Here is a 14,503-nt window from a genome sequence, read left to right on the forward strand (position 1 = left end):
TGTCCCCAGGGTCCTATGTTCCCCAGTCCAATATTCTGTTAACACACATCAACACTCCTATTGTGTTCATTCCACTTTCTTGTCACTCTCTTGTCCTAAATTAGCTTTGGTTTACTCTGCATATCAATTCACGAGACATATTAGACAAAGAGCCATAAAAAGATTAAAATTGATGAGGAAGATTGCGTGCTTACAATGGAAATGTTTAGTTCTTATGAATATTACATGTTAACCTTATCTTTGATCACTTTCCTCCTAACATGACCTTTGACCTCAATAATTCCTGGGTTTTCTGTAGCTCTAGGCACCATTGGTTTGTTCTGAAGATGTTCAAAAATGTACAAATCTATACTATTTCAAAAAAAAAAAAAAAAAACAGCCGGTCACTGTAGTTTTATCAAACATTACTCAAACAAGACAAAGAGACTTTGTTGGGGATTATTTTCAGCTGTGGAGTAATCAACATTTGGTGCTCAGTGTGTATTTGGGGCGGCAGGATGGTTTATGTGGGCTTAGGTCAAAATAAAATACATTGTGTGTGTTCATGGTAATGAAAAATGTAATTTTAATGGAGCTCTGTAGCACAAAGGAAAAAGAAATCAAACTTTGGATACACACACAATATGTGTTAATAGATACATTACATTCACTGTTGGTTTGGATCAACACATGAGATTTGTTGATAAGAAGAAAAAACTAATGATCTCCAGCATTATGCAGCTCACTGTCCTGATACCTTCACCAGCCTATAAAGAGCTGCCCACACCAAGAACAATGACCATAAATATATTGTTTTTATAATTGTTCTTACTCAAGCAGAGTCCACATGACAACTATAATGACAACAACAATGGATTAACAACAGAAACACTGACAGCCAATCAAAATCCATCTGAACTGACAGGGTGTCACATACTCACATTGTTATTGTTATAGTTATCATTATAGTTATCGTAATAGTTCTTGGGGTGGACAGCCCTTAAATATCACATGGTGTATCAATGATGTGCATCGATGGTAACGGCTGTGGTGGTGAAGGAGAATGGACTGAGCAGCAAAGCCAAGGTGTAGTGACGATGACCTCCAGCATGGGCTTCGAACACCACCTGCGCACGCACACACACACACACACACACACACAAATCAGAGATGGTTTTAGTTTGTTTGCCACAAACTGAATGTGATTATGTGATAAAATGGACAATTGTGAATAAAGAGGGGATAGAGGCTATTGGGTAATGATAACAGATGACTTTTGGCCATGCTCTTCTGAGAAGTGTTAGATAAACAGCAGGATAGCAAATAGCTGTTTGAACATACTAATGTAAACTGTCCTGGTGTACTGCTGTCAGGCTACAAGATAACATCAGATAACAGAAGATAAGCCTTTACACAGGTTATAGAGTGTGTTCTACTGTGTCTTATAAGGACAGTGTACTACATCAGAACAGGGTGGGTTGGGATTCTGACCATGATTTTTGATGTGGTCAGACAGCACGTCGAAAGTTGTTCTGGCCCTTATGCTCCAAAAGATCAAGCAAATTAAAGCATGAACTGAGTAAAAATGCCTCTGAAGCCTGGACCATAAAATGTACCAGCATTATTGTCTGAGTCAGAAAGGCAAGCAAGGTGTTAGAGCCAAACTATATTTTTTGGTATTCTGGTTATGGAAATTTCGTAAACATGTAATGTGATTTAAAGGTCCAGTGTGTAGGATTTAGGGGGAGATACTGGCAGAAATGGAATATAATATCATAAGTATGTGTTTTTTAAGTGTTTTATCACCTTAAAATAAAAACTGTCATTTGCGTTACCTCAGATTGAGCTGTTTATATCTATGTAGTGATTAGTTCTTTGTCCACGCAGTCCACCATGCTGTGCTACCACGTTTCTGCAGTAGCTCAGAATGGACTAACCAAACACTGGCTCTAAATAGGGGACATTTAGCAGCCCCTCTGTCATGAGCCGAACAGTGTTGGAAAAACACAGACTTTTAAGTGGAAACTGCTTTATTTAGTGATTTTACCGGTTTAAATTACTAGGTCCATTTGTTTTGGAAAGGAGCAGACTTCTGTGGATAATTCGGCTCCTGGTTAAAACCTCCTAAAAGTCTGGATCTTAAATTATCAGAGATAAAAGGTGAGCACACATTAGCAGGTGTTAGTCTAGCGACCCAATGGCGACAAGCTAAACAGTCAGACATTGCGCTAGACTTTTTCCTCGCCAGTCATTTTGACTGACAGGGTCATAAAAATCCGGTCATAATCTATTTTTACCGGTCATTTTAATTTTTGTTTTTAAATGATAATAAAGATATTCAAAGACATTTAGTTGTCATTTGTTCGTTTTTAATAAATCCAACAAGCAAGTTATAAAGTGTGCATTAATAAGGACATGAACGAAAAGATGAACAGATATCCACACACCCGTGCTATTAGGCTTCGTCCTGGACACACCAGACGGCACTAACGCGTCACTAACACGTCAGGTGTGTCCAGGGCGTTATGTAGTTATGCCTGTAGGCTCGGTGACACAAAATTAAAATTGTAATGAAGTGATTACAGTATTGAAAAATGTGTTCGGTTATGCACTGTTGTGTTATTTTAAATTATAAAGACGGTATTTTCTCCTCACATTCCACAGTGCGTGCTGTTGTTATTTTATTTTGAAAATTGGCCGGATTCTCTCGTCTTTTCTGTGTCCAACTTCCTGTTTGGTACGATCCGCTCGATCCAGCTTGACAGAAGTGCTCGCGGCTCCCTTGAAAAATAGACCAGACGCCGAACTGAAGCGCTGCCTCCACGGGCGCTCCGCTCCGCCTGTGTGGACAGTCAGATAGGTTAACATGGGCGCTGACTGAAAACTGCCTCTGCTGCTGGGCGCCGTGCTTCGGTTCCGCGCCCGGTGTTACCAGGGCGTTATGTCAACAACGCTACATGAAGCAGATGAATGACTTTTTCTCTGCAGACAGTGTGATAAGGGTAGCTACTTAAACCACTGACTGTGCACTCCGCCGCCACGTGGGCAGGGGTGGTAATTGCAACCGGTTAAAATGACCGACGGCCTTCAGATTTTCCGGTCATTGTTGTAAAAATCTGGTCAATGACCGAGAATATCCAGATAACGCGACCCCTGTAACCAGTGTATATTTTTACTGGTTTAAATCACTACTACTGTTTTTGTTGGAGAAAGAGAGACCTCTGTGGTTAATCTGGCCCCAGGAAAAAACATCATGGACAATGAAAACTTCAGGAATTCCAACCGAGAGTTCACACTTGGCACATGGGAGAAGATTCAGCTGGTTGCAATCTGCAATCCTCACTGCCAGATAACACTGCTCCTTTAATTTAGTTAGTTTGTGTTTTTTTAAGTTTTTTTTTTAAGTGTTGTATTTTGTTTCATTATTAATCGAATGGTATAAATAATGTGCAATATGTTCTCTTTCTGTTTGTCTGTCTGCTCGTCTGTGTGTCTGTCAGTCTCTGTGACGGAGTTGTAATGACTGGTTTACACTCACCTCAGCTACTTCATGGAATGGTGTGCTCCCCTCATTCTTCCAGTAAGTTTTGGTATCAAACTCAACACGATACACTCCTGCTGGGAACTGCTGCTCTGTGATGAGGTTGTGGATCTCTCCGGTGGCATCTGTCACTCTGCAATGAGGAACAGGGATATCTGACTGCATGCTTTGTACATATTGAACAGATACTGAGAAAAGACATACTTGACCTTATGGTTCATATTGTACACACCCATTAGCGATCTGTGTCCATCCCCCATCAGCTGTCTTCTGAGACACCTTGAGGGCCACTGATCCGGCTGGAGTCCCTTTCACGGCATCAAGGATTTTCACCATCAGAGGACACTTGGTGTCTGAGTCTCCATGTTTCTCCTGCAGCACAGACACAAGCCACAACTACACCTCATTCTGTGTTGCTCATTGTCACACTTACAGCATCCATCCTCACACATCCACATGTTGTTACCATATTACCAGGGCAGTGTTTATTACACTTTGTTATTTCTATGACTGTAATTTAGCGTGTCTCATACATTGTGCATTAAATAAAGTGAGAGCTTTAAAAACCACACAATGCTCTTAATTATCATTAGTAGTAGTAATACTTGATATTAACTGTATTATCCATAACCACTTATCTTGTTAAGGGTCACAGGGGCTGGAGCCTGTGGAGCTGACATTGGGTGAGAATTGGGGTACACCCTGTACAAGCCGCTAGACTAGCACAGGGCCGACACATTGAGACAGACAACCATTCATGCTCACATTCACACCTACGGAAAATTTAAGTCACCAGGTAACCTGCATGTTGCTGGACTGTGTGAGGAAGCTGGAGAACCCAGGAAAAAACCCACACTGACAGAGGGAGAGCATGCAAACTGCACAGGGGCCCCAGCTGGGTACGAACCCAAAACCCTGTAGCTATGAGGCAACAGTGCAGCACTGCAGCATTTTGCTGCTCTAACTTAATGTTGCTTGATTGGCTGATATCATTGTTTCTATTTGTTTCACACTAAATTCATTCAGAGTGAGTCAGCATGAAAATGTGGAATGTGTGGGATGTTTTTATTCTGCAAGTCAAGAGTTCAAAGTGCAGGGACGAATGAGTCAGCATAGATCAATATCTTCTGTCTAATTTATTAAGTTGGCTGATGAATGAAAACTAAGAACATTCAGTGCTGTCTTCTAAACAGCAGTGAATGAGCGGTCCTCAAAAACACAAAACCATTTCATCTCTGTATAAGAAAACAATACAAAAATACCACAGGACAGTAATTAACAGCAATCATGGCAACAATAGACAACGAAAGTATTCAGCTTCAAAGAATAATAAAAGGCTGTTTTTATCCTGAGAAATATGAAGCTTAAAGTTGATGAAAATAATTTTCAAACACAGTGAGATCACTTGTTACAGTTTATATCATGGTAAGATTCATGAGGAGTAGTAATGTAATTGACTTTTGGTTCAGATGGAATAAACCTGTAAAACCCTTGGATAGAGATACATGATTTATAAGTTTAGCTTGACCTGAACAAGCTAAATGTGACTTTTAACTGTGATTAACAGATATTTCACCACATGAGTCTCACTTTGAGCTTTCTAATACCTAGGTCTTAGACAGAGGGTCACAAAAATTAGAATATGTCTGAAATACAAATTAACGTCCAACATTATTCACATTTAATTAGCAAAGCTAAACTGGCCTTTTCTTAAAAAATGAATACATTAACAGTACACAACACTGATGATATGCCAGCTGTTACCCATGAATCCTTATGCAATCATGTTAGCAAGCTATCAGTAAATCACTATGTGGCACACGTCCATAATGGCAAGGCGAACTTGTTAGCTAACAGTTACGTAGTACTGAAACATATTGGCCAATTAGCTGCAATACTGTTTCAAGTGTACGAAGATTGTTGTGAGCCACAGTGGATCATTTTGTGCTTTTCGAGCAAGAGACACTGTCCACCTCAGAAACAAACATAATGAATAAATGTATCATTTTAATGGCTATGCACCATCAAAGCGTATGTTTATACATGGCATTTTAGGTCAAGTTTAATATGTAACTCAATTTTATACAGTATATGTAGTAGAGGGTCCCTGCACTGTCTCTCTTTCAGCTAAGGGGTCCTTGGCCTGAAAAAAACTGAGGAGCGCTGTTCTCATACAAATTCAGGCTTAGCCTCGTTTGTTCATCAGTACTCAATAAATGTTCCATTTCAAGCAAAAGCATTCAAATCCAGATTCTGCCTTTAAATGCTGTGTAATTTATTCATTGTTTATTCAGCTCAGTGAGTTCTGTGAACATAATCTGTGCTGCCACTCATTGTAAAGAGCTGTTATCTCTCGTGTTTGCAGTACAGCGGCAGATGAACAGAGCAGCATGTACATTATGAGAGAGAGTAAACCAGGTAAAGGCAGGTCACTGAACCACATACTGATTTATTCTACTTGCCTGGGCTGTGTGTTCATCAAAGTTTATCTTTTAGCAGTTTAGACAGTAATACTCAGTGTGTTAATGTTGCTAAGATTGTACTTAAAAGGGGCTGCAGGGCAGTACTTAGTTTCTGGTGTGTTCAGATTGTATTTCCTTGAATATTCAACTCTTGCACAGACATCTGAGGAGAAACTCTGGGTTTTTTATTTATTTTATTTAATGTTTATTTGTATAGGGACAAGTATATAGCATACATAAATGCCACACACCACAGCATTTATAGCCTGAGCTAATTTGCAAAAAGACCTTCAAATAAGGAGGTAGAACTAAGCAATATACTGGTAAGAAATATTAAATACTGACTTTGAAAGGAGTTCTAGGTTACTTATTTGTCATGTGTTATGATGCTGAAGCTTGGTCTAATATTCCTGCAGGGACCATGTGGTGAAGGATCATGACTTTGAAGTGAGCCTCTGCCATCAGAGAACATCATGTTACGTTAAATCTGGATTAAAATGTGAGACAACCTGATGAAAACTTCATAGCTCACCTGACATTTCATAACAATTTCACTTAAATACAAAAAATACCTTTGGAGGATGAAAATTGTGTTTTTCTTGAACCTCACACTCCACTCTTAGGTCCATTTTAAAAGGTAACACATATGCAAAATCTGCAATTGCAGACTGAATATGAGATGTACAGTTTGTACCTCAGGAACAAAACTTTCTCATGACATAGATCTTTAAAGGTACTGATGTAATTGCACTCACAATTATTCAGAAGCACAAACTCACACTGACACATAAATGTACACAGTCACACAGACACTGACCGTAGGGACGGGGCTGGTGTTGCAGAGCAGCACAGTAGAGGCTAGAAGCAGACAGTGCAGTGGTTGAAGCATGGTTGGCTGATGGACAGACAGACTGACAGGAGTAACTGGTGCTCACACATGACCCCCAGTGCCTCAGGTCTCTTATAGCAGCAGCTGTCCTCCCCCCCTCCCTCCATCACTCCCTCCCTCACCCACCCTGCCGCCAGCACTGCGGACTATGTCAATACCTGGACAATGAATAACTAAATCAGCTTTGGACCAAACTAGCATAGATGCCTCAGTAGCCTGTCCTCACATTATAAAAGTGGACAACACAGAGATGTATAAACAGTACAACTGGGCTAGAACAGAGGTCAGCAACCTTCAGCACATTTGCCACCATGGGATGCAGTAGCTAAACACTGACTCACTAGCAATAAGTGTGCCAGAGAGTTTTTTGGAAATGTGAAAGTGCCCTCTCATCTGCATGCCAAGTGACCTCTTTCACAGCCAGTGTTATCACATTCCACGAAGACCTCCTCTGCCTTTGACTGGTTAGTACTCATTGCCATCTTCGCAGAATGCGGGTGGGATAAACAATAACGCTACCGTAGCAGGTTTGGTAGATGATAGCAGGCCTGCAGGACACGGCTTCACCTAGATTTTATATAAGAGGACACAACTACTGCTTATATTGTTATGTTGTTATTTTATTTTCCCATACTGTTATAATGTTATTTTAATACTGTTACAGTGTTATTTTTATTCTTACTAGTTTTTTTTGTACTACTGCCAAATAGGAGCTGCTAAACAGATTTTCACAGTGATATTGTCTGAAAAAGTTAACGGTGACAATAAAGTATTCTTATTCTTATTCTTAACTACACCCTGATTTAATGTAAGAAGACACAGCTACACCCTGGTTTTATATAAGAGGACACAACTACACCCTAATTTTATTTAAGAGGACACAACTACACCCTGATTTTATATAAGAGGACACGACTTCACCTTGATTTTATATAAGAGGACATGACTTCACCTTGATTTTATATAAGATGGCACAACTACACCCTGATTTTATATAAGAGGACACAACTACACCCTGATTTTATATAAGATGGCACAACTACACTCTGATTTTATATAAGAGGACACAACTACATACTACATACATTTTATATAAGATGACACATACAAGCGGGCACAACTACACCCTGGTTTTAAATAAGAGGACACATATAAGATGACACAACTACACCTTGATTTTATATAAGAGGACACGACTTCACCTTGATTTTATATAAGAGGACACAACTATACTCTGATTTTATATAAGAGGACACAACTTCACCTTGATTTCATATAAGGGGACACAACTACACTCTGATTTTATATAAGAGGACACAACCACACTCTGATTTTTATATAAGAGGACACAACTACACTCTGATTTTATATAAGAGGACACAACCACACTCTGATTTTTATATAAGAGGACACAACTACAATCTGATTTTATATAAGAGAACACAACCACACTCTGATTTTTATATAAGAGGACACAACTACACTCTGATTTTATATAAGAGGACACAACTTCACCTTGATTTTTATATAAGAGGACACAACTTCACCTTGACTTTATATGAGGACACGACCTCACCTTGATTTTATATAAGAGAACACAACTACACAGTGACTTCATATAAGAGGACACAACTACACCCTGATTTTATATAATAGGTCAAAACTGCACACTGATTTTATACAACGGGACACAACTACACTCTGATTTGATATAAGAGGACAAGGCTACATCCTGATTTTATATAAGAGGACACAACTACACTCTGATTTTATATAAGTAAGTAAGTAAGTAAGTAAGTAAGTAAATTTATTTATATAGCACTACTCACAGAGAGGACTCACAAAGTGCTTCACAAGATAAAATACAAAAAATACAATAACAGAAACAATGCAAAATACACAAAAACAAATAAAAAGTAAAGTGCAGCGAAATACAGAGATGATACAATGGACATTTAATGGAACGCAAGCCTAAACAGATGTGTTTTTAACTGCTTTTTAAAAATGTCCACGGAAGAGGCCGCTTTCAGCTCATGAGGTAGTGCATTCCACCATTTCGGTGCAAGAGCCTTAAAGGCTCTATCACCTTTCGTCTTTAATCTTGTGTGAGGGACAGTAAGTAGGTGGCCTTCAGCGGACCGCAGTGACCTGACAGGACAGTGAAAGGACACCAGATCCGTCAAGTATGCAGGTGCTTGACCATGGAGAGCTCTGTAAGTGATGGTTAGAATCTTGTGCTGGATCCTGAAATTAACAGGGAGCCAGTGCAGGGATGCCAGGACTGGAGTGATGTGAGTGAACTTATGAGATCTGGACAGAAGCCTGGCGGCAGCGTTCTGGACCAGATGGAAGCGGTCTAATGAAGTTTTATTTAGACAGGTGAACTGCGGCCACTGATAAGAGGACACGCTACGCCCTGGTTTTATATAAGATGACAAATATAAGAGGACACAGCTACACACTGATTTTTTATAACAGTACACAACTACACTCTGGGCCGAATTCACAAAAGGATTGCGTGGCTTTTGCAGCCGCTAAACCGGTAAACTGCAGCCTAATTATGCATGCTGACAGGGGCGTAGTCACCATATACATTGAGGGGGACACGTGCCCCCCTAATTTTTTTTTTACGGCAATCAAAGTGGCAAATATTATTTTGGAGGAGATCTTTGCACTTGGTTGACTATTTTTCTGTTATTTTAGATGTAAATATTGCATGTTTCTTTCAGATAAAACACATTTTGACTTGTGAATGAGTCAATGGAATTTCTTGCAATAATGAAAAAATACTGGCAATCATGTCCGCCTGGCACAAACCACATGTTTTGGACAGCTGTGAAGTGACAGAATGTCCCACCATCATGGTCCTTATATTACCAGATTCCACAGAGTCTCCCCTCTTCATATATGGCAGAATATGTCAACTTCCAACTTGCTATGGTGAGATACATGTAAAAATGTAAGAATTTAGTAACACAGATTTGTTTTTTTCATTGATATAAAAATTAATATAAAATACAGGCACATAGAAGGACATGAAATGATGGCAAATCTGGTCTCCTATGTCCGAATTTCATGTTCATTGGTCAGTCTGAACTGGTAATAATGGCCGAGCCCTCCGCCTCAAACATTTGGTCGAGTGTCCCTTTTTTTCACAAATCCAAGGTGGCAACCCTACTTTAGAAAGCTGGTGCAAACTGGGCGCTCCTCTGTGGAAGCCTCTCGCCCAGACTTTCCAGTGATCGTGGCAGCAGTGATCGTCTGTTAAATCAGTCTGTAAATAATATTTTGACATTATTATTATAATCATTATTACTTTAATGGCATCTGAAGATATTGATGCGTTGAACAGGTGACAGTCTGCGGTCATTCTCAAAATGCACTTCTGTCACACACTTCAAAAGCAACTTTCAGTAATTTATTTTACGAAACGGGGGAAACAAACGTGAACAAAAACGGTTCCATAATTCATATTAAATTCAAAAGATAACGAAAAAACAGCTACACGTGAGAGGGAATAGTGATAAAGTGGTCAAACTTGGTCAAATCCACAGCCTCAACCCATCCGACACTGTTAGACTGACTCACCAGCAGACATCACTACATGAGGGTATACAGTATTCAGTACTTTGCCAGACAAGTCTGCCATTGTTCTGCCACAGTGTTCTTGGCGCAAAGCCAGCATTTATACTTTGCCATGTGGCTAATTGCAATCAGGGGCAAATCAGGGGCAAACTGCACTCAGTTGCCAAACTTTGTGGGCGTGTTTGCGCTGGTATATCATTAGCGCAATATCCTTTGTGAATAGGACGTTAAGACGGAGCAAACTGCGGGTGCAAATGAAGTGCAATTCAAGGTGCTATCAGCGGCCGCAGTTCATTCTTTGTGAATTCAGCCCTCTGATTTTATATAAAAGGACAAGGCTACACCCTGATTTTATATAAGAGGAAATGACTACACCCTGATTTTATATAAGAGAACACAACTACACTCTGATTTTATATAAGAGGACACAACTACACCCTGATTCTATATAAGATGACACAGCTACACTCTGATTTTATATAATAGGTCAAAACTACACACTGATTCTATATAAGAGGACACAACTACATACTACATACATGTTATATATGATGATACAATGACACACTGATTTTATTTACAAGGGAACATCTGCATACTGATTTTCCATAAAAGGTCAAAACTGCACACTGACTTGAAATAACAGGATAATAAAATGATAGGACACAACTACACCCTGATGTTATATAAGAGGACACAACTACACACGGATTTTATTTACACCACTGCTGTTTACTCTTAAATAGTTGGAACTGGGACACAGCTTTTGGTTTTCAATCCTATGTACTTTATACAATTCACCATAAGGTGGAGTACCAACCCCAGGAACTGGATGCACTGACCCCTGTATTACTTACACTGCACAAACTTTGGCCTTGGGGAGCATTTGAAGAATACATTTGTTGATTCAGGTTTGTTTTTTTTCATTCAAAAAAGTTTGTTCTGGCACTCCATTTCTTACGATACATGATGACCTCATCTGCAAACATTACAAGAGTAAATACCAGATAAAATACCCTGCAATGTGTACTTTGTAGCATTGTGCTAAGTCAACTCACTGCACTCAAATGGAAAAAAGAAGTTTCAGTCTTACTGCTGTCATTCGCATTACAGACCTGTAATTTGGCCTCAAAGGAATGTAATCTGTCATGATGTGATATCTAACATTTAATAAGCCCTCATGGACTGCACTGTAAAATATCAAATGTGCGCTTTTGTATTACCAAGCTAGTGTTGTTGCTGGTGTGTATGCCCTTTTAGTATTACGTGAATATATGGTTGACATTGTTCAGATGGAAACACAAGCAGGACATGTAGCTACATGATCTCCTGATGTAAGGTGCTTTATTTATTTGTCACGGTTGCATCATTGTCAGTGCAGAAGATCCATGTGTTCACATTTAGAAAGTAAAAACTGTGTTTTTAAAACATTTAGTAGCCTAAATCTGGAAAACATCATCACTTTCAATTAATTACTTCATATTGTGGTGTTTTGGCATCTTAACGATTTGCTGCTTTCTCTAAAGTAAGAATGTAGAGTGGGTACATAAGAATGTACTGAACTGTGTTTTTGTTGAGACTTAAAACCATGTTGCAAAGCACAGCAGAACCAGACTTCATTGTCTGTAAAGCTACAGTATGTGATGGAATATGTAAAGTTTGCATTGGATGGGAAAATGAATGGCAGTGGTCTTCAGATTTTAATGGTTAGGAGAACTCATGGACGAAGACAATTCAAGTGAAGTCAGTTTTATATAGCTCGATATAACAAATCACATATCTCTCAAACTTTGCCTCAAGGGACTTTTAAATCTGAACAGCATTATGACACCCTCTGTCCTTTGACCCTCACAGAGACAATGAAATTTTGATAAATTGTTTTGACAGGGGCACAGTGGTGCGGTGGTTAGCACTATCGCCTCACAGCAAGAGGGTTCCTGGTTCGATCCCAGGAGGAAGCCCTTCTGTGTGGAGTTTGCATGTTCTCCCCATGTCAGGGGAGGTGGGTTCTTTCCAGGTACTCCGGCTGTGGGGATAGGTTAATTGGTGACTCTAAATTGTCCGTAGGTGTGAATGCGTGCGCGAATGGTTGTCTGTCACTATGTGTCAGCCCTGCGATAGTCTGGTGACCTGTCCAGGGTGTACCCCACCTCTCACCCAGTGTCAGCTCTTGATTTTGCTGACTTCAAGTGGTTAAACTTTTTCCTTGTTGCAGTGATGTACAGGTGTACTCCAGTACCCAGTACTCCAGTACCATACATACCAACATACCAGCTGGCTTTCCCAAACCACACCCACCAATATAGCAGGCTATAGGCTACAGGTAGGAATTCATTATTGTAACGCTCTTGATATCATGCCAAAGTTTACACTGCAGTGTGAGCGTTCACATCCTGCGGCCTTTACGGTGAAAGAGATTTGATTCCTTGTATTATTATAATTACTCCTGTTATTATATTTTCATTATCAGATAGTTTGCAGTAAATATGTTGACAGGAAACATAAAGAGAGAAAGGGGTATTGTGACCTTGGAATTATTAAGTTCTATCTTTGATCTATGAGGGTTAAGATGTTAAGATAAAACCTTATTAATCCCCCAAAGGAGAAATTCACACAAGGTTCAAGGTTTTAAGATTTTAGAGTCGTAGAACTGACATGCAAAGCTCTCTTGTATCCCACTCTAAATATGTAAAATTAAAGTTCAATCACATTTTTAGACAAACAATAGAAAAAATGTTTCTCTAGCCTGCATGTTTTCACTGATGCTTTCTGTCATTGTTCTATATTTATATTTCAGTTCTCAACCTTTGTGTTTTTCAGCATCCCTCTGGTCTCTCTTTTTTGCCCCCAAACTTATTTTTTAGCCTGGATAAACCACTGTCATCTTTATCAGTGTCTTAGATCTAAATATATTCACTATCATCACTGCGTCAACTGCAGTGCATATAATTTAAAAGGGGTGGCAGTAGCTCAGTTCACAGGGACTTGGCTTGGGAACCAGAGGATTGCCAGCTCAAGTCCCTGTCTGGACCAAATATTGAGTGTGGACTGGTGGCTGGACAGGTGCCAGTTTGCCTTTGCTTGTGATGCCTGTCCATGGGCAGCCTCCTCACTCTGACGTGTCTCTATTTAATGCATGTATAGGTCCTGTTTGTGCACGAGTGTGTATTTCGGGCCTGTGTGTATACGACAACAGAGTGAAAAATTTTTTAATTTCCCCGGGATTAATAAAGTTTATCTTCTTCTTAACAGACAGGCAGTATCAGATCACTAAAATGTTTAGCATAACAGCAACAAACCTAAATTAACTCAGTACAAACTTTCCCTTGTTGCTGCCATCTCTAAAGTAGTAACAGTAACTTCAATTATACTATATTAATTCTTGCTAGTAAACATTAGCATTAGCTAGCATCTGTATCAGTTACAATAGATGAGATCATTGCTATTAGTGGCTTTCAGACTTTTTCTCAGGGCTGTAGACAAAAGAGCACTGTGGAGGTTTGGCAGCATTCTACATCTACAAATGATTCAATATATTTAAAATTGAATTATTTAAAAAAAATGAAATGAAAAACAGAGTTTAGATGCTGACAAGACATTTTAAAAAAAACTATAGTTGAATGGGCAGCATGGTGGTGCAGTGGTTAGCACTGTCGCCTCACGGCAAGAGGATTCAGGGACCCTTCTGTGTGGAGTTTGCATGTTCTCCTTGTGTCAGTGTAGAGTTTCTACAGGTTCTTGGCCTCCTCCCAACAACATGCAGGCTCAGTTAATTGAGGACTGTAAATTACCCATAGGTGTGAATGTGTGCATGAATATTTGTCTGACTTAATGCGTCAGCCCTTGGTCTCGAGTGGGTGCACCCTGCCCCTCATTCAGAGTCAGCTAGGATAGGCTCCTGTGACCATGAATAGGATAAGCGGTTACAGAAAATGAATGAAAGGTTAATATCGCTGAATGAATAAAAAATTAAAAATAGAAACGATTAAAGAAAGTTCCTGCTACTCTAGTCAAAATGTTTCTTGGAGTAGGGTTGCATTAGGGGGC

The 14,503-nt window shown here is 39.5% G+C and overlaps 1 protein-coding gene across 1 annotated transcript; it reads right to left on the reverse strand.

Annotated features, from left to right (window-relative positions):
* Nucleotides 1–541: 541 nt before the first annotated feature.
* On the reverse strand, nt 542–6,955 carry ttr (transthyretin (prealbumin, amyloidosis type I)). The gene is made up of 4 exons (XM_033620996.2): nt 6,800–6,955; nt 3,753–3,892; nt 3,518–3,653; nt 542–1,106 (listed from the first exon to the last, which is right to left on the reverse strand). Exons 1-4 carry the CDS (start codon nt 6,869–6,871, stop codon nt 999–1,001), a joined length of 456 nt encoding a protein of 151 aa, XP_033476887.1. The 5' UTR covers nt 6,872–6,955; the 3' UTR covers nt 542–998.
* Between the last annotated feature and the right edge of the window lie 7,548 nt (nt 6,956–14,503).

This window comes from Epinephelus lanceolatus, chromosome 6, assembly GCF_041903045.1.
Source record: "Epinephelus lanceolatus isolate andai-2023 chromosome 6, ASM4190304v1, whole genome shotgun sequence".
NCBI lineage: Eukaryota > Metazoa > Chordata > Actinopteri > Perciformes > Serranidae > Epinephelus > Epinephelus lanceolatus.

Coding starts and splice junctions, on each gene's coding strand:
- ttr (XM_033620996.2), bottom strand. CDS start 6,871: ATGCTTCAACCACTGCACTGTCTGCTTCTAGCCTCTACTGTGCTGCTC. Junction 3,893..6,799: donor ACACCAGCCCCGTCCCTACG/GTCAGTGTCTGT, acceptor TCTGTGCTGCAG/GAGAAACATGGAGACTCAGA. Junction 1,107..3,517: donor CATTCCATGAAGTAGCTGAG/GTGAGTGTAAAC, acceptor GTGCGTGCGCAG/GTGGTGTTCGAAGCCCATGC.